The sequence below is a fragment of the Equus przewalskii genome, chromosome 29 (assembly GCF_037783145.1).
Source record: "Equus przewalskii isolate Varuska chromosome 29, EquPr2, whole genome shotgun sequence".
In the NCBI taxonomy this organism is placed as follows: domain Eukaryota; kingdom Metazoa; phylum Chordata; class Mammalia; order Perissodactyla; family Equidae; genus Equus; species Equus przewalskii.
This window is the reverse complement of record NC_091859.1, coordinates 15,257,023-15,283,034: the sequence shown is the minus strand read 5'-3', so window position 1 is coordinate 15,283,034 and position 26,012 is coordinate 15,257,023. Positions and strand designations below refer to the sequence as shown.

The window sequence follows — 26,012 nt, the reverse complement described above, 5'->3', positions numbered from 1 at the left end:
GTCACCATCTTGAAATGGTGGTCACCATCTCAATTGTATTTTGAACAATAACTACATTTTCATTTTGCCCTTGACCCCACAAATTATGTAGGTGGTCCTGCCACTAAGGCAAAAGTGCTTCTCTCTCAGACTACATTCCTGCCAGGTTTTTTTTTTTTTTAACACCCACATTAAATTCATCCTTGAAGAAGCCTTGAAATCTATCAAGCATTTTAGAAAAATAAGCTATTAATTCATTGTTTCATATTTCAGTTCACCAAAAGACTGGAAGTTCTTCGAGGGCTAGGACTCTCTCCCATAATATTTTTTGTAATTCCCTCCATGCCTAAAGCTCGTTTAAGAACAGAGTAAACAATAAATATTCTTCAATAGAATTAAATTCCATTAACATCTGAACCTTGTCAAGGCTAAGAATTGGATCTGTCTTGCCTTAATTTACTTCCATGGAAAAGCAAAATCTTTACCATCAACACTTTCCTCTGATCTTTATGCATTTGTAAATCTGACTTAAGCAAAACACAAGAACTGACCTATTCTGATATAAGAAAATCCTTTGTCCAGCACTCAATGACTGAAACATTGATGGCTTTGAAGGGTGCTCTGAGTTTACTGTACTTAAAATAGATGCTTTATCTACTTTTCTTTCAATTTCTTGCAGCCTAGTCATTGTTGGATAAGCGAGATGGTGCAACACTTGTCAGTCAGCTTGACTGATCTCTTGGAGAAGTTTTCAAATATTTCTGAAGGCTTGAGTAATTATTCTATCATAGACAAACTTGTGAAAATAGTGGATGATCTTGTGGAGTGCATGGAAGAACACTCATCTGAGGTAAGCTTGCATTCATGGGGATTGGGCTTTTTATTACTCTTCTCTAAAACCTGTGCTGAGTAGTGGTGGTGGTGAAGGGGTCTTCATTAGTGTGATTTTTAATTCATAAACTTTTAATTTAAAAAAATTTTTTAAGATGGCTACAGAAAATAGGTGTTTCTAGTTATATCATAGTGTTGAAATGTACATTGACTTATATGTTGTCAATATTCAAATAAAATGTATTCACACTTCAACATAAAAACAGGCCTGACTTTATTTTATAACTGGATGAAGTTCTCATAACCTTTCTATTAGATTACAAATGTTTAGTTACCTTTAAATGGAAAATTGTCCATAATGAACACTTATACTTGAGCTCCTATCCATGATAATCATGTCACAGCAAAGAAATGCATTTTAACATCTCCAAGTCATTAGTTGTCACCAACCTCAGAATATGGGCATGGCAGTGCTTTGGGTTCTAAGCATATTGAAGAAGCCAGCAGTGCACCCCTAGAGATTAGGAGGTGGTATTGGAGTTCAAATCCTGACTCTGTCACTACTTAGCTTTGTGAACTTAACCCCTCTGTTCTCACTGTCTTTATGCCTAAAATAGGGACAATACAGGATCCATCTCATAGAGTTGATATTAGATGATTCATGATGAGTGCTTTAGCACCACGTCTGGCAAAATAAATGTTAATAAATACTTTTATTTTTGTTTTTATAACACCATGTCCATAATAGAATAGGTCTCAGGAGACCTGCTTTGACACTGAGTTCACAAGCTGAGGTTTAGCCTAGAGACCTTCTAGAAGTTTAAACCCAAGGTTTTAAACATGATTCTGTACTGTAATACTCAAATATTCCCTCCCCATCCAAATTCCACTTATCGTTTAAGACTCAACATCAGTCCCATTTGTGTTCTCCAATCTCAGAATTCTTATCATGATAATAACCTCTAATCAGTGTATTTTATCACTTCTATTGTTTTACTTTCTAATTTATGAATCAGAAAGTATATTACAATCAATGACATCTTACAGTTGACATCTCTTTTATATCATATTAGTTCAAACAGTGTGCTAATAGCATTGATAAGAAGTAGAGTTCCTACTGTGGGCACATCATGGGAAGGCAGGATTCTTTGGAAAAGACAGTAATGCTGGGAAAAGTAGAAGGCAGCAGGAAAAGAGGAAGACCAACTCTGAGATGGATTGAGTCCATAAAGGAAGCCATAGGCATGGATCTATGGAAGTTGAGTAGGGCTGTTGAGGACAGGACATTATGGACATGACTCATTCATGGGGTCACCGGGAGTTGGAGCCAATTTGACATAACAACAATGACAAAAAGGTCACAAAAAGTAGGGTATGTCAGACAAGGTGTCATGAAGGAAATATACACTTTGTTGCTTGAAAGATGAGTTAGGTGTTCAGTAAATGGTGGTCTCAGGAAGAATATTCCAAATGCTGAAGAATGTGCATTTACTGATCTTGGCACTTTGGCTGGAACCCAGGAGATTCATACCAGGTGGTATTTCTCAATTGTTTTGGAAATCGAGTTAATATATATAAAGCACTTAGAGGAATACATAGTAAGTGCTACATACGTGTTAACTTTTATTATTACCTGCTTTTCTTTACAGAGAATCATACATTTATGAATTCCTAAAGTATAGCTTTGATTTGCTTTTTTTGGGACTTCATAGAAATTAATCATACTCTTTTTAATCTTTTGTGACTTGCTTCTTTCACTCAGCATTACGTATGTAAGATTTATCCACTTTGATGCATATAGCTGTAATTAATTTAGCGCATATAGAGTTTCCCATTGATTCAATATACCACTATGTATTAAACCACTCTCTTATTGATTGATGTAAGGGTTTATAAACACTGTTACTAAGAACGTTCTTATATGTCTCCTGGTCATATGTGCAAGAACTTCACTAGGGTCTTTACCTCGGAGTGGAATTTCTGAGTCACAGGATGGGCACATGTCCAACTTTACTAGATTATATCAGATGTGCCAGTTTACATGATTCCACTAATGTATGGGTTCCCTTTGCTCCATATCTGTGCCAATATTTAGTATCATCAGACTTCTTAATTTTTGGCTATTTGGAGCATGTGTTATGGAGGGGTATGTTTTTTAATGAGGAATAATGATTTTAATGAGCATCTCTAAAGAACAGTGTCTCTAATTTGTTGTTTTGGTGTTATAGTCACCTAACTCACCCCCACCGCTACCCCAATCCTTTTCTCTGAAGTTGAGCCCAGACTGAACTGGATGGGATCACTATCCTGCAGTGCCAATTTGAATGATGTGTTTTAAAAGAGTTGTCTAAAAGTGTTAGTTTTACTTGAATCTTTCAAGGACATATTTATAGTCTATTACCTTGGCATCAGTTAAATCTGTAGATTATTTGAAAAATATAATCCTGTTTTTTCTTCTTCTAGAATGTAAAAAAATCATATAAGAGCCAAGAATCCAGGCTATTTACTCCTGAAGAATTCTTTAGAATTTTTAATAGATCCATCGATGCCTTCAAGGACTTGGAGATGGTGGTATCTAAAACTAGTGAATGTGTGGTGTCTTCAACATTAAGTCCTGAAAAAGGTAAGACATATAAGCATTTCTAATTTAAATGTAACAGGCAAGCTTGAATCTTACGTGTGTAGATCAGAATCTGCCTCAGACTCAAATATATGCACAGCTAGAGAAAGATGTATGTGTATATGTCTAATAAAAGCAAATATCAATTGCGTGAAAGAAATAAATGGTTGTAGATTTGTTGGTTTTCAAGCCAAAACAATATTCATCATTTTCAAATTAAAGAATTGTGTGTGAGTAAACAATAAATAAGATAGCCACTCATTTTTTTATCTGATATTTTCTAGTAATATACAATTATTCTTCACCTCCAGTCTTCTTAATATCCTCTTCTCAAATCTTTTCACTAAGGGTGTAATTCTTGAGTCATGAATTCTGATCTTCACCAGTTACTCTGTATTGAGACTCTTTTTTCCCCCACTGGGTCCCTATAATACAAAATCTTAATTTCATTACTTTTTTTAAAAGACAGCCCGTTAACAACAAATTTGCATTATTTACTTTTATTAGCAGACAGAAGCAATGAATCTTGGTTCTATAAGGTGATTGTGGTGAATTTCTTAATAACGATACAACAGCAGGACCCAGTATAAAATAAATAGGATCTGAATAATCTAGATTTGGGAAGCGTACCTGGAAAGTACTCTGGTATTGCACTTGGCCTTTTGGGGACTCTGTAATTTATGTAAATCGCCACGCAACACTGACACGTTATTGCTTTCTATTTAGATTCCAGAGTCAGTGTCACAAAACCATTTATGTTACCCCCTGTTGCAGCCAGCTCCCTTAGGAATGACAGCAGTAGCAGTAATAGTAAGTACACATATCTGATTTACTGCATGCATGGCTCCACTTAGCATCTGTAGGAGTATTGCATGGGCTTTAAAGGAAATTTCTACAATTATTACTATTAATACTGTTCTGTTACTGTTCTTCCTCTTATGGTCTTCCTGAGAATTAAATATCAGCCTCATAAAACTGGGTTTCCCTACGGCTTGAGATAATATTTAGAGAACTGGGCTAATAAATTGTCTGCTAAAATTATTTTAAATAAGGCATGAACTTACTTTTAGAGATATGATTTAAGCTTTTTTTATTGTTAACTTAAAATATATTTTGTGTGGAATTTGCCTGAGAAAAATGGAATTTTAAAATGGAAAGTAAAAATGCTGATTGTATAGAATTCCAAGGATATTTTCAGTTTTGTATTTATCAGTAGTTACTATTATATGTTTGGAGATTTGATGATTTTATTACTTGACTATAAAATTATATGTTGGAGGAGAATATGCTTCTTTCCCTGAAATTTCTGTCCTCTTTGGCCAAGAACCCAGTTTCCTAGAAATCTAATGTCCTCTTTTCGAATTTAGGTATAGGTCATTGGAATTACTAAATATTCTGACCCTCTAGTCTCATGGAAGCTGTAGGAGGAAAAAATGATCCTGTCGTCTTAGCTAAGAAAATCATCCCTTAAGACTTAGTGATGGAGCACTGTCATATATTCAGGGACGTGGAAGACCTAACTGTAAGAAGGAGTAGTCAATTTAGTACAGATCCACAAATGCAATTCTATAATTCAATTTTTTTTTTAAAAAACCCTAAAATCCAATTTGTTTTGGAATTTGTGCCACCAAAACCTGACCTGAACTGAGATGAGGCTATTTATAGTCTTTATCCTTCTAAAAGTGAACATAGATACGTTTCACTACAGACATATTAATGTGTTTGATTACAGGGTGCTACCCAGACCTCACTGAGGATACTATAGAATATACAATATTTGCAAAATAGACCTTCTAAAATCTAAAATTCTGAATTAAGTGACACATCATATCTGAAAAGTTTTTGTATACGTGTTAGTCAATTAAGGTCGTTCCTACTAACTACAGATTTTATTAATCTTTTCAAAGAAGCGACTTTTGGCTTCTTCAATTCTCTGTTTATATTTCATTGATTTCTAATCTTATCTTTATTATTTCCTTCCTTCTACTTTGAATTTAATTTGCTCAACACGTCCTAGCTTCTTAAGGTGGAAAAATTAGGTCATTGATTTCAAACCATTCTTCTTTCCTAATATAAGCACTTAAAGGCATAAATTTCCTTATAAGCAGGTTTAGCTGCATCCCACACATTTTGGTATGTTGTGTTTCCATTATCATTTCCTTAAAAGCATTTTTTAATTTTCCTTATGATTTCTTCCTTGATACATAGGTAATGTGAAAGTGGGTTGTTCTAAAAACATTTGGTTTTTCTAGATGTCTTATTGTTATTGGTTTCTAAATTAATTCTATTATCAGAGAACATTCTCTGTAATCTTTTGAAATTTATAGAAACTTATTTTATGTGTATTATTCAAATATCAGGTGTAGTATTCTCAAATTTGATCAAAGTGATTGGTACTGTTCAGATCTTCTATATCCTTATTATATTTTTTGTCTAATGTTTTAATCAATTACTTAGAGAGGGGCAACTAAAAATTGTTCCTTTTGATTGTAGATTTGGCCCTTTCCCCTTTTGGTTCTGAGTTTTTTGCTTCATATATTTTGAAGCTCTATTATTAGGTGCTTGTCCATTTATTATTGTTATATCTTCCCTGATTAATTGACCTTTATATCTTACTGAAATATCCCTCATTACCTCTGGTAATGCTCTTTGTCTTGAAGTATATTTTGTCTGACATTAGTATAGTCGGTCTTTCTTAGACGTACTGTTTTCGTGGTTTATCTTTTACCTTCCTTTTATTCTCAACCTATTTATTTTTAAAGTACATCTCTGGCAGACATGATATAATTGAGCCTTGCTATTATATCTAGTCTTTTTTTAACTTTTACTTAGAGTGTCATATCTATTTATATTTAATACAATTATTGGTTTGGTTGAATGTGGGTCTATCATTTTGTTATTTGTTTCTTATTTCCCCCATTTGTTTATTGATCCTCTCTTCTTTTTTTCTAGCCCTGTTTTTGATTAATTTTTTTAGTGTTCTATTTTAATTATTCTCTTGGCTTTTCAACACCATCTCTTGGCATTATTTTATGAATGCTTTGGGAATTACAATATATGTCCTAACTTGTAACATTTTACTTAGGGTTAATATTGTAGCACTTCATAAAAAAGTATAAGAACCTTGAAACAGGGTAGATCCACTTACCCACAACCATTTTTTGTGCTTTGTGGACATGTATATCTATATAGGTTATGAACCCCACAATACAGTCTCAAAATTATTTTAAACTATCATATGTCTTTTAAAGTAAGAAGAAAAATATATTGTCTTTTATATTTATCCACGTATTTATTATTTCTTGTACTTTTAATTCCCCCTTGTAAATCCCAGGTTTCCATCTGGTGTTAATTCCTTTCAGGCTGCAGAATGTTCTTTAGTATTTGTTGCAGTTCAGATCGCAGACAACGCATTTTTTTCTTTTAATTGAAATATGTCTTTATTTTGTCTTCAGTATTGAGGTAGTTTTTACTAGATCTGGAATTCTGGGTTAACAGAATTTTTTTCTTTTAGTCCTTTAAAGATACCACTCCATTTTCTTCCTGCTTCTGTTGTTTCTGACAAAAAGGCAACTGGCATTTATATTATGTTTTTCCTCGTATGTACTGGGTCATGTTTCCTTCTGCCTTTTAAAATTTTCTTCTGTTTAGCAGTTTAACTAAGATGATCTGGGAGTGGTTTTCTTTGCATTTATCTTTGTTGTTGTTTGTCAAGCTTCTTAGATATGTAAGTTTGTTTTCCCCAAAATTTGAGGAAAATTTCTCCATAGCGCTTTTAAATACTTTTTTCTTCATTCTCTGTCCTCTTCTGAGAGGAATCACACATATTTTATATATAATCACAAATATATCAATGAGACATATATTAGGCAGTTTGATATTGTCTCACAGATTAAGGAGGTTTTGTGCAGTTTTTTTCCCCCAACTTCTCTCTCTTCTTCAAAATGAATGGTTTCTACTTATCTGTTTCAAGTTCCCTGATTCTTTCTTCTGCCTTCTCTAATCATCTGAATTTTTCTTCCAGTACATTTTTTTTGCTTATTTTTTTAAGACTTTATTTTTTTAGAGTTGTTTAAGGTTCACAGAAAAATTGAAGGAAAGGCACAGAGATTTCTCACATATCCTCTGCCCCAATGCCTCATGTGCATAGCCTCTCCCATTATCAACATTCCCCACCAAGAATGCTACCTTTGTTAAAATTGATGGACCTTCATGGACATATCACAATTGCCCAAGGTCCATAGTTTACATAGGATTCACTCTTGCTGGGGTATATTCTATGGGTTTGGATCCAGTACATTTTTTCATTTCTAAGTTTGTACTTTGTGTTCTAGAATTTGTTTGATTCTTTTTATATTTTATATTTTTTTGCTGAGATTTTTCATCTGCGTATTCATTATGACAATATTTTTTTTTGTGGCCCTTGGATATAGTCATAATAGCTGCTCTAAAGTTCTTGTCTCCTAATTTCAACATGTAGCTCATCTCAGGGTTGGCTTTTTTTTTTTTTTTTTTGATGAAGATTAGCCCTGAACTAACTACTGCCAGTCCTCCTCTTTTTTTTTGCTGAGGAAGCCTGGCCCTCAGCTCACATCCGTGCCCATCTTCCTCTACTTTATATGTGGGACAACTACCACAACATGGCATGCCAAGCGGTGCCATGTCCGCACCCGGGATTCGAACTGGTGAATCCCAGGCCGCTGAGAAGCAGAATGTGCGAACTTAACCACTGTGCCACCAGGCCGGCCCCTCTCTTTATTTTTTTTTTAAAGATTGGCACCTGAGCTAACAGCTGTTGCCAATCTTTCTTTTTTTTTCTTCTGCTTTTTCTCCCCAAATCCCCCCAGTATATAGTTATATATTTTAGTTGTGGGTCCTTCTAGTTGTGGCATGTGGGATGCTGCCTCAGCATGACTTGACCAGCGGTGCCATGTCTGCACCCAGGATCCAAACCAGCGAAACCCTGGGCCCCAGAAGCAGAGTGTGTGAACTTAACCACTCGGCTATGGGGCCGGCACTCAGGGCTGGTTTCTGTTAACTGACTTTTTTCTCCTTGATCATGAGTCACATTTCCGTTTAGATGCTAGTAATTTTTTAACATATGCTGGATATTATGGATACTGAATTGTTGAGTATCTGGATTTTGTAGCATTCCTTTAGAGACTTGAATTTTGTTGTGCTAGCAGTTCAGTTACTGACAGATCGGCTTTATCCTCTTTCCCAGGCTTGTTTTTAAGCTTTCTTAGAGGGAGGAGGGAGAGTAGCCTTATTTCTATAGCATGGAATTTCTGAGGTATCTCTTGAGTGCCAAGAAAATCTCTCCAGTCTTGCTTGTCAGAATGCCTTTGTCTCTGTATGACTGCTACTGTCTCTGTTGAAGTGGTAGCTTCCAGAGCATTATTTATTCCCAGGTTTTCTGAAGTCTCTTCCTGTACATGTACAGCTTAGTATTCGACCAATGACTTAAGGAAACTCCTCTGGAGATTTCTGGTGATCTTCTCTGCGTAACTTCTTTCCTGCAAATAACTTGGCCTCACAAACTTCAGTCACATCAATGACCCTGAACTTCAGTCTCTGGTTCCTTCTCTCAGTGAAACTACTAAGCCCTACTTGGGTTCTGTCTTCATACCTCAGTCTGAAGCTGCCTCTTAGCCAGGAAACAGGCAATCTTGGACCTCTCTCAGGGATTATGCTCTTGTGCTGCTGTTGGCTAATGTCTGAAAAAAGTTGCCTCATGTAATTTGTCTAGTATAATAATAATTTAGGTTGGGAAGGCTAATCTCCCATCATGGTTGGAAGCAAAAGTTTTTTCTACTTACTGTAAAAGACAAACTGAATGTAAAACTCCTATTCAGCCCTGTGCCTCTGAGTCTGAAGGTACTTTTTAAATTGCAAAATGAATGGGCAGCCCTCTTTTATGTTTTGCTTTCTTTTTTCTTCCTTTCTGTAAAATATGTGGGTCTTTGCGTAATCAGCAGCTTTCAGATGATATCACTCATGAATATGGTGCCTAGATACCCATGCACAAGACTAGCTCTTATGAAGCTTGCATTCTCACAAGAGAAACAGACATAAAGTACTCATGGTATTTTATAACATATGTATATTATAATGTGTATAATAATAGAAGTATGTAAATCTTTTTAATTGTAGCATAAAAGAGGTAAGACTTTTTTGGGAGTAGGATCTGGGAAATTTGAAGAAAGCATGTTATTTTCAGGGATAATACCCCAAAAGTGGCCATACTAGCCAGAGAACCAGGGCATGTTAAGGGGTAGTCCAGAAATGTGAGTGTCCTCTCTGTAGCTTTTAAGGGAAAATCACGCTGCAATATAAAAGCATACAAGTTATCCAAAGGGAGTTGTGTTTTCAAAGTAATCGTAATAATATCCTTCATACTAAGCTAAAAGGATGTTTAAAAAATGTTTAAGGTTGAGATCCTTGCAGTATTAAATGATATGGAAGTAAATCCTTACTTTGACATTACCTTACACATCTTCAAGAAATATAGTTTGAGTCGTACTGCCTGGGCTTATATCCCAGCTCTAGCTCTTGGCTAGCTGCATGACCTTGAGCTGGACTCTGGAACTCTGGACTCCCCACTCAAATGGAGGATGATAATGTCTCTTTCATAGGGTTTCTATGAGTTAGCACACATGTACTTGGAGCCATGTTTGATGCATAGTACATGTTCACCATTAATTATTAGCACACATAGATGCACCAAGGCTGTCCGGAAGTAATTGGGGCAAGCCTACTGTGAGCTTTGAATCTGAATCAAGGAGGAGTACCGAATTAGATGTTATCTAAGCACCAAGAGATCCACATTCACAGCCATAGTGCCAATAATCAGACTCACTCTAAAAAGGAGTTCAGCAAAATTGTAGCACAGTTTTTTGTCTTCTATGTTTGTACAGATGTCGGGTATTATAAGTCAAACCAAACTAGTCAGTTCCCACGAATTTTGGACAGTGGACAGTTTTTGTAATAATGAGATACAATTAATATGGAAAGCTACGCATGAATTGGAGATTACTTAAATCCTGTCCAGATGAGCTCCCTACTGCACAGGGTTTCTTGGGCAATCTTTACATAAAAGCAAAGCTTTGTTACTGGCTTGGGCTTTGGTCCCAAATGCCCTTTATATGGGCCTAGAGGCATACAATTCAAATCTCATTGATCCTTGGTGGATAGCAGCAGTAGCCAATATCAGAAGTCATGCCCTGGAGATGCAGGCCAGCCTTTTCTTTTCTTTTTTTTTTTTTTTTTTGACTTCAAGTGGCTTTATTACAAATTAAATTATAATTTTCTCATTGTGTGACATTTAACTTATTTTAATTTTTTTTCACCATTACAGATAATACAGCAATAGTCATCTTTACGTGTAAGGCTATTTCTAGGTTTTGGATTCTTTTCTTTTTTTTTCTTTTCTTTTTATTGGAGGTAACATTGGTTTATAACATTATATAAATTTCAGGTGTACATCATTATATTTCAGTTTCTGTGTAGACTATATCAAGTTCACCACCCAAAGACTGATTACTGTCTATCAGCATACGCATGTGCCCAGTCACCTCTCTCACCATCCTCCCTCCCCTTCTCCCCTCTGATAACATCAATCTAATCTCTGTATCTGTATGTTTGTTTGTTGTTGTTGTTTTTATCTTCTACTTATGAGTGAGATCATATGGTATTTGACTTTCTCTCTCTGACTTATTTCAAGTAGAAGAATACCCTCAAGATCCATCCATGTTGTCACAAATGGCAAGATTTCATCTTTTTTATAGCTGAGTAGTATTCCATTGTAATATATACCACATCTTCTTTATCCATTTGTCCCTTGATGGGCACTTAGGTTGTTTCCTACAATGAGATACCACCTCATGCCCATCAGAATGGCTATAATTAACAAGACAAGAAATAACAGCCTCTTCTGATAACATCATTTTTCCCTCCCTGCAAGAGGGATGGCAGTATTACCAGAGACAACCAAAGGCCTGGCTATTAAGCCATTTGCATTAATGAGAAATAACAACAAAAGCAAGGTAACATTGATCTCTCTAGGAAGTGAAGCTCACTTCCTGTGGTCCCCTTCATCCTCTCAGTCTTTACCTTGCCTCTCCCTCCCTATCTCCTACAGGCAGCTAACTGCTACTGAGGCTATTCAGACTCTAGGACTTCGTTTGGGGCCATAGTCCTAAGGGTGGACCTTTCAAAGTAGTTAAAAAGTCCCAGTACTCTGGAGTGCGAGGTGAGCCTTCCTTACCGGGGCTGTTTGGAGCACCTCCCTTAGGGACCATCCTCCTACCTGAGAAGGATTTTGAGTAAAGAATCTCAGAATACCTCACTCTCTAGAAAGTGCCTTCTGCTCTTTGCTAGTGGGCGTGGTCTTTCCTCTGGTCTGAATGGTGCTATTCCAGGGACAGAACAGGAAGAACAGGGTGTTTGGCTGCCTGGATTCCAGGGCATCTGGCTGCCCAAACATAGGTAGTAATGCAGTTCTCCACAGCAGCATCCCAGCTCATTAGTGTTCCACTGGGGTCTGGGGACCAAATACCAATAGCGTCCTTTGTTCTCTCTGTAGACATTGATTAGGGCCCCTCAGGGAGGTTACCTGGTCAAATCTATCAAAATTATATACCAACACTCCCAGGAGACAGTGTGGACTATAGCAGGTTGGCCATCAAAGAGAATTCAAACATGTTACAGGAATACAAACAAACAGCCAAATTATTTCCAGATAGTGACATTAAAATTCCTAAAATGGTAGGAATTGCCTATAACTCTGAACCTATTTTCTCAGGAAAACACTTTTATAAATAGTAGTTAAGTCCAAGACTAGCACATGTAATCTTATATGACCCTTAAAACAGCTATATTATTGTAATAATAGTACCACTTCAATTATACCAAATCCCATCTTATAACTCTTGCAGGGAGAGAAAAACAATGTTATCAGAAAAGGCTGGCTTGCACCTCCAGGGCATGACTCCTAATACTTGGCTACTGCTTGATTTGCTTTATAGTATAAATCATTTTCTCCCCAGGAATATGTCAAGTCTGTGTTCCACGTGTATCAACATTAAGCAAGTCAAATCTTCTGTCTGTGGGCTTTCTTTCCTTCTTCATGATATTTCCTTCCTTCAAGATGTTTATCTTTTGGAGACCACGTGGACTTGTATTGCTGTCCCAAAACAGTACTCAGCAGAAAAATCCGCATTTCAGATATTTTAAACAGAGATAGATCAAGAGTGCGTTATGGAAACAGTTGGGAACAACCACAGCATAAGAGCAAAACCTCTAGCATGGATATGCTTTCTTCACCACTGTCCTCTTTAAATTACAGGGAAGGCCTCAAATTTCACTGGAGACTCCAACCTACAATGGGCAGCCATGGCATTGCCAGCATTCTTTTCTCTTGTAATTGGGTTTGCTTTTGGAGCCTTATACTGGAAGGTGAGTGTTGCTGGGTTTTTTTCCTGATAAAAAACTTTCTGGACTTTATATATTTACTTATTCATACCATATTTACATAAGTGATAACAAACTGCCCTTTTTTCGAGAACAGATCCTAACAAGAAAATAAGATAGGTTAAGTCCTACCTTAACTTATAGTTCCAATAGAATGTATATCTTAGAAAGATTTTTCCCCATTCTTCATTATGCTTTGGAGACAACTCCTCTAGCTGAGAATGCACACTTAAGAGACGGGAACTGGTTTTAATAGCCTAAACTAAATGTAAAAAGGAAGAAAATATGCTGAAAATCTTACACTGTACTTCAAACCAAATACAAAGGCCATTTGTGTTATCTGCTATTTTGAATATCTACTCTTTTGTTCTCTTCCTATTGAAGCCTGTCTAAATTTTTAAATGTGCTAACTCATTGTGACTCAGCTTTCTGAAATGTCTTCTCAATTTGATTACTATTTAAATCTTTCAGTTTGTTTATTACTCTTTTACCTCCAACATCCTAAAAATGTTGGATTGATAATACTGCACATTTTTCATAATTTCTTACTGCAAAATATTTTACATGCTGCATGCTGAAGAAAACTGTTATTGGAGTTATTGATATAAGAGTGGAGACCATTTACCTCTTAACTATTATACTGTTCATTGATATTCTTACATAAAATGTCATTCTTTTCCCAGAAGAAACAACCAAATCTTACAAGGGCAGTTGAAAATATACAGATTAACGAAGAGGATAATGAGATAAGGTATTTTGTTTTACTAAATGTGTTCATAAGTAAGCTTGACGTTGCCATTTCACATACCAGCACATGCTCGTAACGTCTTTAAGAAGTTATTCACTCCCAGAATGGCAGCTCCCAACCAGTGTCTTCCAAGTCTTTATCTACATATCTGATCTCTCCCGCTCTCTTCAGTTCTCCATCTCCATTTACCAGTAGAATACCTTCACATAACTGTCTTCATAACCCTTCTTAAGGCATCATAACTGGTTATCTCTGCGTTCTTTATTTCTGTGAGCAGCAGAATCTTGCTTAAATTCCTGGATCACGGAGCTCTGGAGGTGCGTTTGCTGCTTCTCCTTCTTTTACACACAGTTACAAGACATACTTATTCTTCTCCCTGAGTCTCTTCCCAAGCTTAGCTCTGTATTTGGCGATAGTCATTATCTTCATCCATATCTTCGTCATGTCTTGGCTGAGTTGCTGCCACAGAATCTTTTCCTCGGCTCTTCTAAACTCCATCTTTGTCTCCTTCTTCCTTAAATCCTGGATCGTAATAACACTTCCTGGTAAAGATACTTTCAGTGGTTTGCTCTTGCATACTTAAGATATTTGACTTCATGCTGGCTTTCAGAACCCTTAACTTTTCTCAACCTATTCAGTATTTTCTCCAAAGCCAAATACAAAATTTGTTTTAAGATAACTTTCCATTTACTGTAGCTGACTCTGATCACTTTTTACCTAACTCCAAATTGCCCCAGGACCAATACTTTGATTTTACATTCAGCTGTACTTTTCATTTGACGTGTTGCTTTCTCTCATATCATGCCTGTGTATACATATTTACATATTAAGTGCGTATAAACTTTTTTAGTATGTATATATGCATATGCGTAGAGAATTTTTTAAACTACTTTGGGAGACTATGTTGATTAAGTAATACTTATGAAGGTAAGCTTTTTTTCAATTTTGCAACCTTTTGCTACTATAGTTACAGAAAAAAAATTGCTTTTTACAATGCCCAGATCATGGTGTACTTCAGAATCTCTGTCCAAAATCAAATAAGCATTTTTCTTGTTGTTTTTCAGTATGTTGCAAGAAAAAGAGAGAGAGTTTCAAGAAGTGTAATTGTGGCTTGTGTCAACACTGTTACTTTCATACATTGGTAAGTTTTTAGAATTCAAGCTGAAAGATTTAACAGGAACTATACAGCATCTTTGATGTCAAAATGTATTGTCTTCTCTCAAGCTGATGTCAGTATATTCAGTGAAGCTGTTACATAATTGAATTGTACATATCTAATTCATGGTGTGTCCTCGAGTTTTGAAAGGTAGGCAGTATTAGTCCTGATTAATGGATTTATCTTGTATGGAAGATATACAAAAAATTAACAGTTGAGTATTTATTATTTTTGAGACCAGAGAACAAATTAGACAAAAGGGGTATAGGGCAAATTAGGACTAAAATAAAATATTATTGCTAGAGGAAGAGTAAATAAAACCAATTTCAATTAAGTGTGACTACTATAACATAATAGAAAAAGTATCTCATTTGTTAGATGCTAAAATGAGGAAAAGCCAAAAATGTTTCCCTGCTTTTTTAGAAAAAGGAGAAAAGCTCAAAATATCTTATAGTCAGGAAAGGGAAATTGTCAGGTAAAGTGCCACCTGCCACGTGACTGGTAATAATTGTGCCTCATCACAGTCCAGAGCCCAGGATGCACTGTGTATAAACCGCTGACAGAGAGCTATTGTGATTATGTGGATTCATGGAGGGCTTGTGGAGAAAGGAGGGTAAGAAAGCGTGGCCAGAAGGCTCTGATATTCCTCCCTCCTCTTTGTTGACTCTCTCAGCTCCAGATACTTTTGGGAATCACCCTTAATGGAACTAACTTGATCCAAGATCAATTCATGCTCTTCTCACCTTCACTTCTGCTACCTGGCTGTTAATTTTGTTATGCCCATGGAATCCCAAGCACATTTCTAACAGTGATGTGTGAGTGTTCTCTCACCTTCCTAAATCCTCAGTTCTTCCCTATACTTCCTCATTGTCAGAGGATCATTTACTCTCCTTGATTATTGCAAAGATGGTCTGTGGTGAGCTTTGCCCTTTCCCTACTGACCACTGTCCTTCCAGCTTTCTCTTCTGTCCCAGATTCAGAGATTTATCTCTAGATTGAAACTTCCCTAGGAAAAGTGGGTCATAGAGAGCCTCTTGCCTCCCCTGGGAGCTCACTTTTATAGTTATGGAACATCATTTTTCAACAACCCAAAATAACATGATACAATAATAATTGTGTCACATTTTTCTCTAACACGTGAACCCTGCTGTGACACAGACTTCTTCAGTTTTGCCTTTCATTGTGTCCTTGATCCCCGTATCCAAAACACGAATAGCACCTTCCCTTTTTTTCTACTCCCCATCCTAGCTTCTCTCTGGGCTCAGGTTTCCTGTCAGATAATGTAAGTGAGTAGATTGTTTGCTCAACTTTTTTCTGGAGCCATATTCTCCAAGCTGAAGTCACTGTTTTTCCCAGAACCTATTTCTTTGCCCTTCAACCCCAACACAAGCCTCTCTGTATCTTCCCTATCTGCCGTTTCTATTCCTTTAAGTCAGACATCCACAAACCAACGTTAAATGGTTGAGTTTTAAAGGCTCAAGTAATGTCTCTGTTGTTTGGCTTTGGATTGCATTGCTAGGATCCTGTTTCAGCACATAAGTCTTTAGTCGTGTGGTTTTTAATTGTGACATTTGTCCCGTGACATTTGGAGAATGGATTATGATGGGAAAACCCAGCGTACTTGTTTAGGAGAAAAAAGATGGCATTTTAAAGCTACCATAGTCAAGCAACTTATACATATGTCTACGAGTCAGGGAACATTCAAAGACAGAAACTGAGTCTGTCTGGTTCTTACTGTATCACCTCACCTGTTGCCTGTGCTTATGTAAGCTCTCAGTCAAAGTTTGTTGAATGAGTAACTGAGTGAATGAGTAAACCCCAATTGAAAGTTTGACCAAGTGGTAAGGAAGATAGTTCTTCTGAAGTAGGGCTTTGTTGTTTTTTTGCGAGATGAATATGTTCTAGTGATCTTCTGTACAACATTATCCCTATAGTTAACAATGCTGTATTGTATACTTAAAAATGTGTTGAGGGTAGATCTCGTGTTAAATATTCTTACTGCAATAAAATTAAATGTGTTTTGATGATATTAGTCAATAGGACAGCAAGGGGGAATACAGTCATGGGAAATTACTAACTTCATTTATTTTTCTTAAAATATGAAATATTACTCATGTATAAATGAATGAAATTAGACAGGCTAAAGAAACCCCAAATTGTTTAGAAATAAACTCATATATCATTGAGTAGGTGGTGTGAAATGGATGACAGATGAATGAAGAAGTGGCATTCTCCTTCATAGAATACCTTACTCATCATCTCTTCAAAGCTCTCTAACAGTTCAGCTTGGGTACCAGCACATCCAAAAAAACTGGCTTTCCAAATGAAAGTAATCTCTTTTTATGGCTCTCTAATTATATTTCATATGACACATAATACTAATATATTAGTAGGACATCATATTTACCTAGATAGACATTTCGCGTCTTCTTCTAAACCATAAGCTCTTAGAGGGCAGAATTGGTTTCTGAATTTCATTTTGGAATCCCACCAAACTATAGAGCTTATACTTTGCACATGTAAGTGATGAAGAAATAGCTGTTGAATAAATGAATGGAGAGATGAATGAATATCTCAGAATTGCAATAATGTGAGAATAAAATTTATGGAAACAAAGATAGACTTATGTAGGTAGAAGTAAATAAGAATTCAAACATTGACAGAAAGATAGGAAAAGGGAAGAAAAAAGAACCAGCTCATTATCATGAATCTTCAAACCCCAGAGTCAAAATGTGTATGTATCATTTCTAGTCATTTACTGAGTACCCGTTGTATAGAGTAAAGCCTTATACTTGGCCCTGTACCAACAGAGGTTTAAAACATGCCAAGGACATTTGAGTATAATTTGAGAAGAGGGATGTGGTGGAGGGAAAGATTTGGGAGAGCAGACTATGATTTGGTAGGAGGGGAAATCTGCCAAGAAACAAGAATAGCAGTAGTGAAAAATACCTAGATAGAAAAGAAATGTGGAGTTGTAACTATATATTTAAAAATTTAGATGTAATTTGGATTATAGTCATTTCCTTGGTTAACAAGAGAGGGAAAAATGCAGGGAATGACTCAGGTTTATGGCAAGAATTTCTCCCTGAAATGGAAATTTCACCAACTAAAACAAATTAAATCAGGACAAATATTGGAACACTAGACCAGGAAGCATATGGAATAGTTAGTTCTCCAAGCTGTAATTGGAAAATGAAGTAAAGGAGGGTTTGATATTTTAAATATGTGGAAGGAATATAGATAATGAACTAGAAACAAAAGATGTTGCCTCTAAGAGAAAATATGCTAAGGCTGTGATTCTTTGACATCAAGCATGAAAATAGAAGAAAAGTTAAAAATCCCCTTAGTTAACTAACTGATGCCAAGTATCCATATGTGGCATTCCATAAGGAGTTTTCATTTGTTGGCTTTTGTGTAGCACAGTTTAAGAAAAGAAATAAAATAAGAGTATATCATAGGAAAATTGTATGCTTCCTTCTTTCCACAAATATGACTCCAACAAACTCTGGTAGGTGCATTGTTGGATACAGAGCTTAAAGTAACCTAGTTGTGTCCTCAAATTGCTTAAAGCCTACAAGAGGAAATAAGATATAAGCATGATAACCTATTTTATATAGGAAACTGGAAGTTTGTAAGGTTTACAAAGCAACAAAAGGCACTTACCAAGAAAATGCAGTGAGACCAAAGGCAAGGCCACTGCATGTTGTTGTGCAGGATGTGTCCTCAACATAGCTCTAGACATTGGAATGGGTGGCATCCCTTAGAATTGTAGCATGCACACATATACAATTGCGTTATTTGAAGGGAGAAAGAAATCACTACCAACAGGAGAAAGGCTTCATTGTGTAGATGATGAAGGTGGCATTTGTACTGAGCTAGATCTTGGATGATTGGTGAAATTTTACTAGCAATAGAGAAGGAGTAATCCAGATACTATAAATGGTGTAAATTAAGTCAGGGAGGCCCCGGTACAGACTGTGTTTAAGAGTCAGTTTCTACAGCTGGACTCCAGTAGAAGTCAAACATTAAGGGTTAAAATGCTGAGAAGAAAGAGTGGGAATCAATTTGAAAAAGGGTCTGACTTCCAAGTACAGGGCTTACACTCTACTGAGTAATATAAGGAATTGTTGGAGGGTTTAGGAAAGAAATCAGATGTTGATGTGGGCAGATGGATGGGAGTAGTGAACTGGAATCAGGGAGTCCACTTAGGAGGCCAGTCTTCCAAATAGATGTGAGAGAATGACCTGAACTAGGGTCAGGGCCATAGAAATAGGAAAGCATGGACCATTTTGGAGACACTTCAGTAAAAGAATCAACAAAGCCCAGTTACTGATGATATGTGAGGCTTGACATCACAGGCAGTACTCAAGGATGATTCGGAGCCTATGGGACTGACTAGATGACGATGCCATTAAAAGAAAATGGGACAAGGAGCTGTTAGTAAATATTGACCAGTGGCCGGTCTTCCAAGACTGGAACTTCAGAGAACAGTCAGGGTTGGAAATAATAGGTTTAGGATTTGGGAGTCATCTACAAAGAATTGTAATTGAGACCTTGGGAGAAGGACTGCCTAGTCACAGACAAGGCCCAGTTTGGTTGACAGTAAGTAGCAGGAGTTTGTAGGCACTCAGTTAGCAGTGTTTATTGACTTACCCCAGCATGGTAAGGGCAGAAAATAATTATAATTAGGCTGTATAATTAGGCTGGTGGAGAGATTCATAAAGGAAACACAACCTGGAAGTTTCTGATAGATCTCAACTAAGACAGAAGAAAAGAGTTCTATAATTGGAATACAGATGAGCTCAAGTCAAGTTTGGTCGTTCAGTGCATAGAACTTGGGAATGGTTGGTTACCAAATGGCGAGATCTATGACTCTTTACCAGACATTTTCTAAGAATTTCTGGAGCTTTGAAAGTTTTGTTTTTGAGCTCTCTTTCTGTAGACACATTATAATGCAGAGAATTAGAAGAGATTAGACTTGAATTCAAACCTTGGCTCTGCAACTTAACCAGCTCTGGGTTCCTGGATGAGTCAATGTTTGCTTTTTCATTTATAAGGAGGGGATAATAATACTCACTCTGCTTATTTCCTGGGGTTGTTGCAAGAATCCGAGGTATCATTACAAAAATTGTAGTTTTGTTCTATGGGGAAAGAGTTGTGAGCTTTCAAGTTTATTTTCTTTGCTAAATGACCCAGCAACAAAATCAGAAATAAATTTCCAATCGTTCTTCTCTGCATTTGATCAAGTTTAGAATTTCAAATTATTCATAGCTTTTAAAAAAAATCCTTTTGCTTTTTCATGATTCTCTTTTGCTTTAATAACCAAGCTTTATTTTTGAAATATCTGTCATGTATTTTGGATTTCTGAAGTTTTCCCTTAATGTTTCTTAATTTTTCCTTCAAGATTTAATTCTACTTTCTCAAATACAGGTTCTCTAGTTTCTAGAGTTCTCTGTTGGGTAAATTATTAGGTAATATAGTTTTTTAATAGATTACATACAGAAAGACTGGAAAAAATACTGTCCTTATTTTGTATAATGATCCCAATTATTTTAAAACCAATCGATCTGTGATTCTGGGATTGATAAATCAAGACAAAGATAGGGAAAGAATAGTGAGTCAGGAAGAAAAGAAATGCAAGATACACATTGAGGGGTTGTGATTGAAGATAGCATGAAGATACTATCTATAAGAAAGAATAGTCAAGGAAGTACAAATACTTCACTTGGAAGTCAAGAAGTCTGAAAGCTGAGTCCAAAGCTCAGTGCTTTAACACACACTGAACAACTAAAACAAAGTCTGGCTTTCATGCTTCAACAAGCACCAAAGCTGTCCTGAGGCCAAATGAACCTCCCCAGAGGCTTAGTCAGGATGTGGTGCCAGGATTTCTGCTTTTTTTGGCTGAGAGTATTGAATGAGATCTTGCTGCTGCTGTTTCCTCATTTGAGAGAAGTAGTTGCTAGAACCTGGGTAGGTGGTCAAGATGCTGGCGCTGCTCAGTGTCCAGGAGGCTATTATTTGTTGGTGGCCTGTGACCAGCTTCTCCACCTGCCCCATATCTCTTTCATGCGACTCCATCTATCTCCACATCTTCTCTCTCTAGACACTGCCTTTGTCCTTCACACCTTCTCCCCTCACCACCTGTCTACTGTCTTTTCAGAGCCTTCTTAGAGAAATCTAAGGCTATATAGATTGATAACCCTCTTATCACAAATGGCAATAATCTATGGTATGCCTGGGGGTATGAAAGCCACAGCATTCACTCCTCCATTCTTCTGTTTAAGCAATACTTATTGAGTATGGATTTTGTACCAGGCAGTGTTCTAGGGGTTGGAGTAGAGCAGTAAAAAAGATAGACAACGCTCTGTGTCCTCACCGAACTTACATTCTAATGGGAGGAGACAATCAATAAACTGAGCAAGATCACTTCGGATAATGTTAACTGCTACTAGGGAGATCATAGAGAATGACTGATCAGAGTATCTAGGAAAACATTTATCAAGTTCTTGTAGGCTGTGTAAGTGAAGCATGCCTTGTAAATCTATTACTCATTCTGTAGTCGTGTGAATTCAGCCATTGAGAATGAGAAGAAGGCAGAAAGCAGATACGCCATAATCTCTTTTTATTTTTTCTTTTCTAGGCGGGTAACAGTTCATGTTTGCTTCATAAATGAAGCAGCTTTAAACAAATTCATATTCTGTCTGGAGTGACAGACTGCATCTTTATCTGTTCTTGCTACCCACAACTCTGTATGGATGATTCAGAAATTGGAACAAAGTATTTTACTGTGAAACTGGCACTGAATTAATCATCTGTAAAGAAGAAGTTGCATGGAGCAGGACTCTATTTTAAGACCTGGGGGACTTGTGGTCTCATTTAGAACTTATAACTGATGTTGGAAAAGAAAGCATGTGTTCCAGACTGCATGCACCATCTTGCATGCCTCCAGAAATGTCTAATTACTGAAAAGCCACATAGCTTTATTTTCAGTTACAACCGTAGTTATCTTGGTCTCTGCAAGTAGATTTCAGCCTGGATAGTCGGGGTAATAATTTTTCTCAAAGGGATCTGGAAAAAATTTTAAAAACAAAAACTGATAGCATCAGCCACTGTACAGTGTCAACAAACTGATTGGAGCAGGCAACGTGTCAGCCTTGTAGCCGCGGATTAATGATATGGGTCTGATCTTGGTCTCTTCCTGACATAAGCCACACCCACCTATATCCCACTAGACAAATGGGCATGGTTGGCTGGATCTATCCATGCAGGGGAGCCAGTACTGAATTAGAACAGTGACACCTTTGCAGAGGAGAGACTCCAAAAGAGTCATCGCACAAAGCAGCTATGAACATTGAACAGTGGGACAGTCACCGAGGAGGACATCTGGCACCCATGGTGAGGATGACCTTTTCCCTTGACCACAATAAAGTGTATAAACTGTGCTTGCAAAATATATTACGAAATGTTTATATTCTAAAGCTATTACAGAGTTATGTAAAGGGACTTAGGAGAAATTGCTGAATGTATGAAGGTCCCATTTTCAATTTCTGCCATGGGAGAGAGTAAAAATAAATTATGATATTTAGTACCTAAGGGTAGAAAACCACACCCACATGCTAATATGGGTGTTGAAAACTAGGTTACTTGGCTTTTACAAGAATGCAAAGAATCAGGAAACTAGTTATTTATAGTATAATCACTATTATCTGTTTAAAGGATCAATTTATTTAAAATCAGGCTCTCTATATTCATTAAGGTTTATGAATTAAAAATGAGAGCTTTATGTAGTTATGCATGTCAGTTTGCTATTTAAAATTTGTGATGGCATTTGTCATATTAAGAGTGAATTTGGCAAGAATTTCCAAGATGGACTTGCGCTTTTAAACTAGAATTTATAAGACATCATGTGAATTCCCCTTGCCAATTTTTTTTTGCAGTCAAAGGAACATCTGACTAAAGTCAAAGAATGATTTCTTATGGTTTATTCTGATGAAAGTTCTTTTAGCATATCACGAACATACACATAAAGGAGTCCAAAGCTTTCTTTTCTAACTTAGTCCTTGTAATAACATTATTGCCATGTTCTACCATCATCAGGTGACCATTTTCAATGTAGTGATATGAAAGAACATAACAAACTAACTGCTAGCTTTCCTTTGATTTCAAGAGTCCAAGAATTTCTAGTATCTTTGGATTTTAGCTTACGTTCAGAGCTAATCCAGATATAATTTCAGTAAGTGGCCTTTGCTCTTTTTTGTACCAAAGAGCCCAGATGATTTCTACGATTCCTTCCTTCTCTAAAGTGCTGTGGTTCTTCAAACACTAGTCATTTCACTAAGATCCAAGCCAGTTGCTTTGGGAAGCTGCATTAACTTATTCAGGCCCTCAGATATCCCGTGGTACAATTGATTAATTGAAAATCAGAAATCAGTTTAATTGCTGAAAGGACCTGTCTCAGTGTGTGATATTGACGTTTTGAGGAAAATAGACATAGATTAATATGAGTTTTGTGTGTAGGTCATGTGTAGATGAGAAGATTGGTACTTCTCAATCTAATAGTTTGGTTTCTTTTACCAGTGGTTTCAATTTTCTTAGGCATGTGAATATGCTATTTAATGAGCTTGAGAGTACAGTAAATGTACTTTTGTTCTCAAGGCTAGGAGCTGGGTTTTAACACTCAAGGACGTGGTCCTAATCAATACAGTTAAATAGACATATTCAGCAAGTTATGAAATTTGGCATAGTAGGTGAGGGGAGATGTTTTCTGCCTAATTAAACATTGGTTCATTGAGAGTTACATGGATTACCAATTTTTAAAACACTAAAGTTCCATAAAATGCGTGAACAATAGAAAAATGCTGGACATTATTTTGGATGCTAGCTGCTTGGGCATTAACTGTGTCATATCTGCTTTGAGATAAAAAGAAATATATCTATATCTAGGCTTTATGTTATCTGATATGTATTCTGAATATCCGTCTTCATAAATCATGGAAAACTCACAACTGACATTGTAAACCGTGAAATCACTTTTTAAATTGGTGCCATGTATCTGATCATTCTCTTTTGTAATGTTTCAAAATTGCCTTTTAAAATGATGTCAGAAGTCTGCAGATTCTAAATTATACTGAAAGTTTTGCACCTCTTTGGTAGAACCCAAGTCTATAAAGAAACTGGCTCTGTGATAAATGGTGCCTGCTCAGTGATATGGAAGTGCTCCTGGATTCTGTATTACAATCTAATGTGCTTACCACAGTGCCACTTTTTAATGAGTCAGATTGTTTTTTAATACAGTAATAGAATAAGTAACCTATCCTCTTAAAAAAGGGTTAAGTATGTGAAAAATGAAAACATATGAAAAAGTATGTGTCCATAATGAAATGTTGTTTGCTTTTAATCAGAAACACATTTCATTGAGCATTAAAGTACTTTGGAGAAACGTTGTGGCATTTTTTGGTGCTCTAATTCAATTGAAGTTAAATTAACAAAAACATCTATTCAGAATTCATGGGTATTTCTTAATGTTTTTCTGCAGCTAGGTTTTGTTTCAACATGTAATTCCAATATAGAGCTTTTAGCCATTCCATATCTATGCTTCTTTAACTAAAAAGTGTATTTTTTTAAAAAGACAGTTTGGCTTAGTGGGGTAGATGTTGGGAAAAATCGTCAGGAGGCTCTATTCTGCCGTTAACTCATATTGGTAAATCACCTCTCCTCTTTGGATCTCAATTCTTTTATTTATATACTGAACTTGGAGGTCACATCTTAGGTGTGAAACCTATTGATATGTGACAGACAAAAAAGATAAAACAGAGCTGAAACTATTCCATATAAAATATCCAACTCTGATCTCTGTGAATAAGCAATTTGAACATAAAAAGTCATTACCGTTAGTTCTTGTTTGTAATGTAAATAGGGTCCATTAGTAAAAGTGAAATTCAGTCTCATGTAGGGTGAATTGGATAACCATGTATACAAGAGATGGCTTTTTTCTTTGCTTAAATAAATGTTTTTGGATCACCTCTGAAGAGTGAAAACCAGTAGTACATTTTCGTGATTTTAGTCAGGAAGAGATTCTATAAGATGCGTGTAACATTTGGAAATGCCCCACATCAAGGATTTAAATGCTCTCATTTTATTAAAAGCTAAGAGCAGAAAATGTAAGATGCTCATAACATTTTTGAATGCCAAAAGATCATTTAGAATCCATTTGGAAAGGGGTAATCCATAAATTACATTTTAAAATTGAAAAGGGGGATAAGAATTTTAAAGTAAGCCAGCTTGTCTTTGAAACAATATTATTTTGAAATGGCATTAAAAGATAAACATTCAGGTGGAAATTCTGACTAGTTCATTTTTGGTATTTGATCATACAATTTATGGTGTTGCTGCTTTCCATTAACAAGTCTGGAAATGCCTTTGTTTGAAAAGATAAAATAATGGTACTTTGATTTCCTAAAAAGGTGTTGTCTTAGAAATAATCCATATTAAAATGAATATTTATGATCCTAAAATGTTTGCTAAGCATTGTAAATTTATAACTGCCATCTCCAACTACATCCTTATGATGTTGTTTTTAAAAATAAAATTAAGATAATAATAGTTTGAACTAAAAACCATAGTATTTTCAGTTACTTGATTTCTGAGCTATAAGACTCACTAAATAAAATTTTCCAATCAAAATATCCTATTCTGTAGTCTAAGGATTAATGTGTGATTATAGTGTCCCACTTGCCACGTTTTTTAAGTCAATGGACTTGAAAAGTATTCAGATATTTAGATGGATGCACAGGTATATTGCTAGTCAGTCATAGATTGGAGTTTGCGTATTGTAATGTAAATGTATGTCAATGCTATTCTAAATAGTTTTATTATGACTGAAGTTTAATTAAATAAAAAAGGTTGTAAAATGTGATGTGTTATGTGTATATACTGTATGTGTACTTTTTAAAATAGGTATATGTCCTGACCCTTTTTTATACAGGTTTGAATTTGAAATTACATTATATATACATATACTTTATTGTTCTAAATAAAGAATTTTATGCACTCTCATAAAGTTGCCCTGTCATTTGATATCTTAAGGTTTTCACACGTTTACAACATGGTTGAGCACGTATTAAGCTAAAATCAAATTTTTCTATGGAAACTTTGTCATTAATCTATATTTTGTTGTAATATGTACACAAGGGGATAAGAAATCATTT

General features: G+C 36.0%; 1 protein-coding gene across 2 annotated transcripts in view; it reads left to right on the top strand.

Annotated features, from left to right (window-relative positions):
- The window catches only part of KITLG (KIT ligand), an 84,640-nt gene extending 58,920 nt beyond the window's left edge, over window positions 1-25,720 (top strand). Inside the window, exons 4-10 of one of the 2 annotated variants that reach the window (XM_070600583.1) lie at window positions 659-829; window positions 3,274-3,433; window positions 4,157-4,240; window positions 12,777-12,886; window positions 13,585-13,652; window positions 14,714-14,790; window positions 21,446-25,720. In XM_070600583.1, coding sequence (XP_070456684.1) covers window positions 659-829; window positions 3,274-3,433; window positions 4,157-4,240; window positions 12,777-12,886; window positions 13,585-13,652; window positions 14,714-14,753 — 633 coding nt within the window. In that variant the 3' untranslated portion in view covers window positions 14,754-14,790; window positions 21,446-25,720. The remainder of the gene's footprint in view (window positions 1-658; window positions 830-3,273; window positions 3,434-4,156; window positions 4,241-12,776; window positions 12,887-13,584; window positions 13,653-14,713; window positions 14,791-21,445) is intronic. The other variant, XM_070600584.1, reaches the window with a different exon arrangement.
- Window positions 25,721-26,012: the final 292 nt, after the last annotated feature.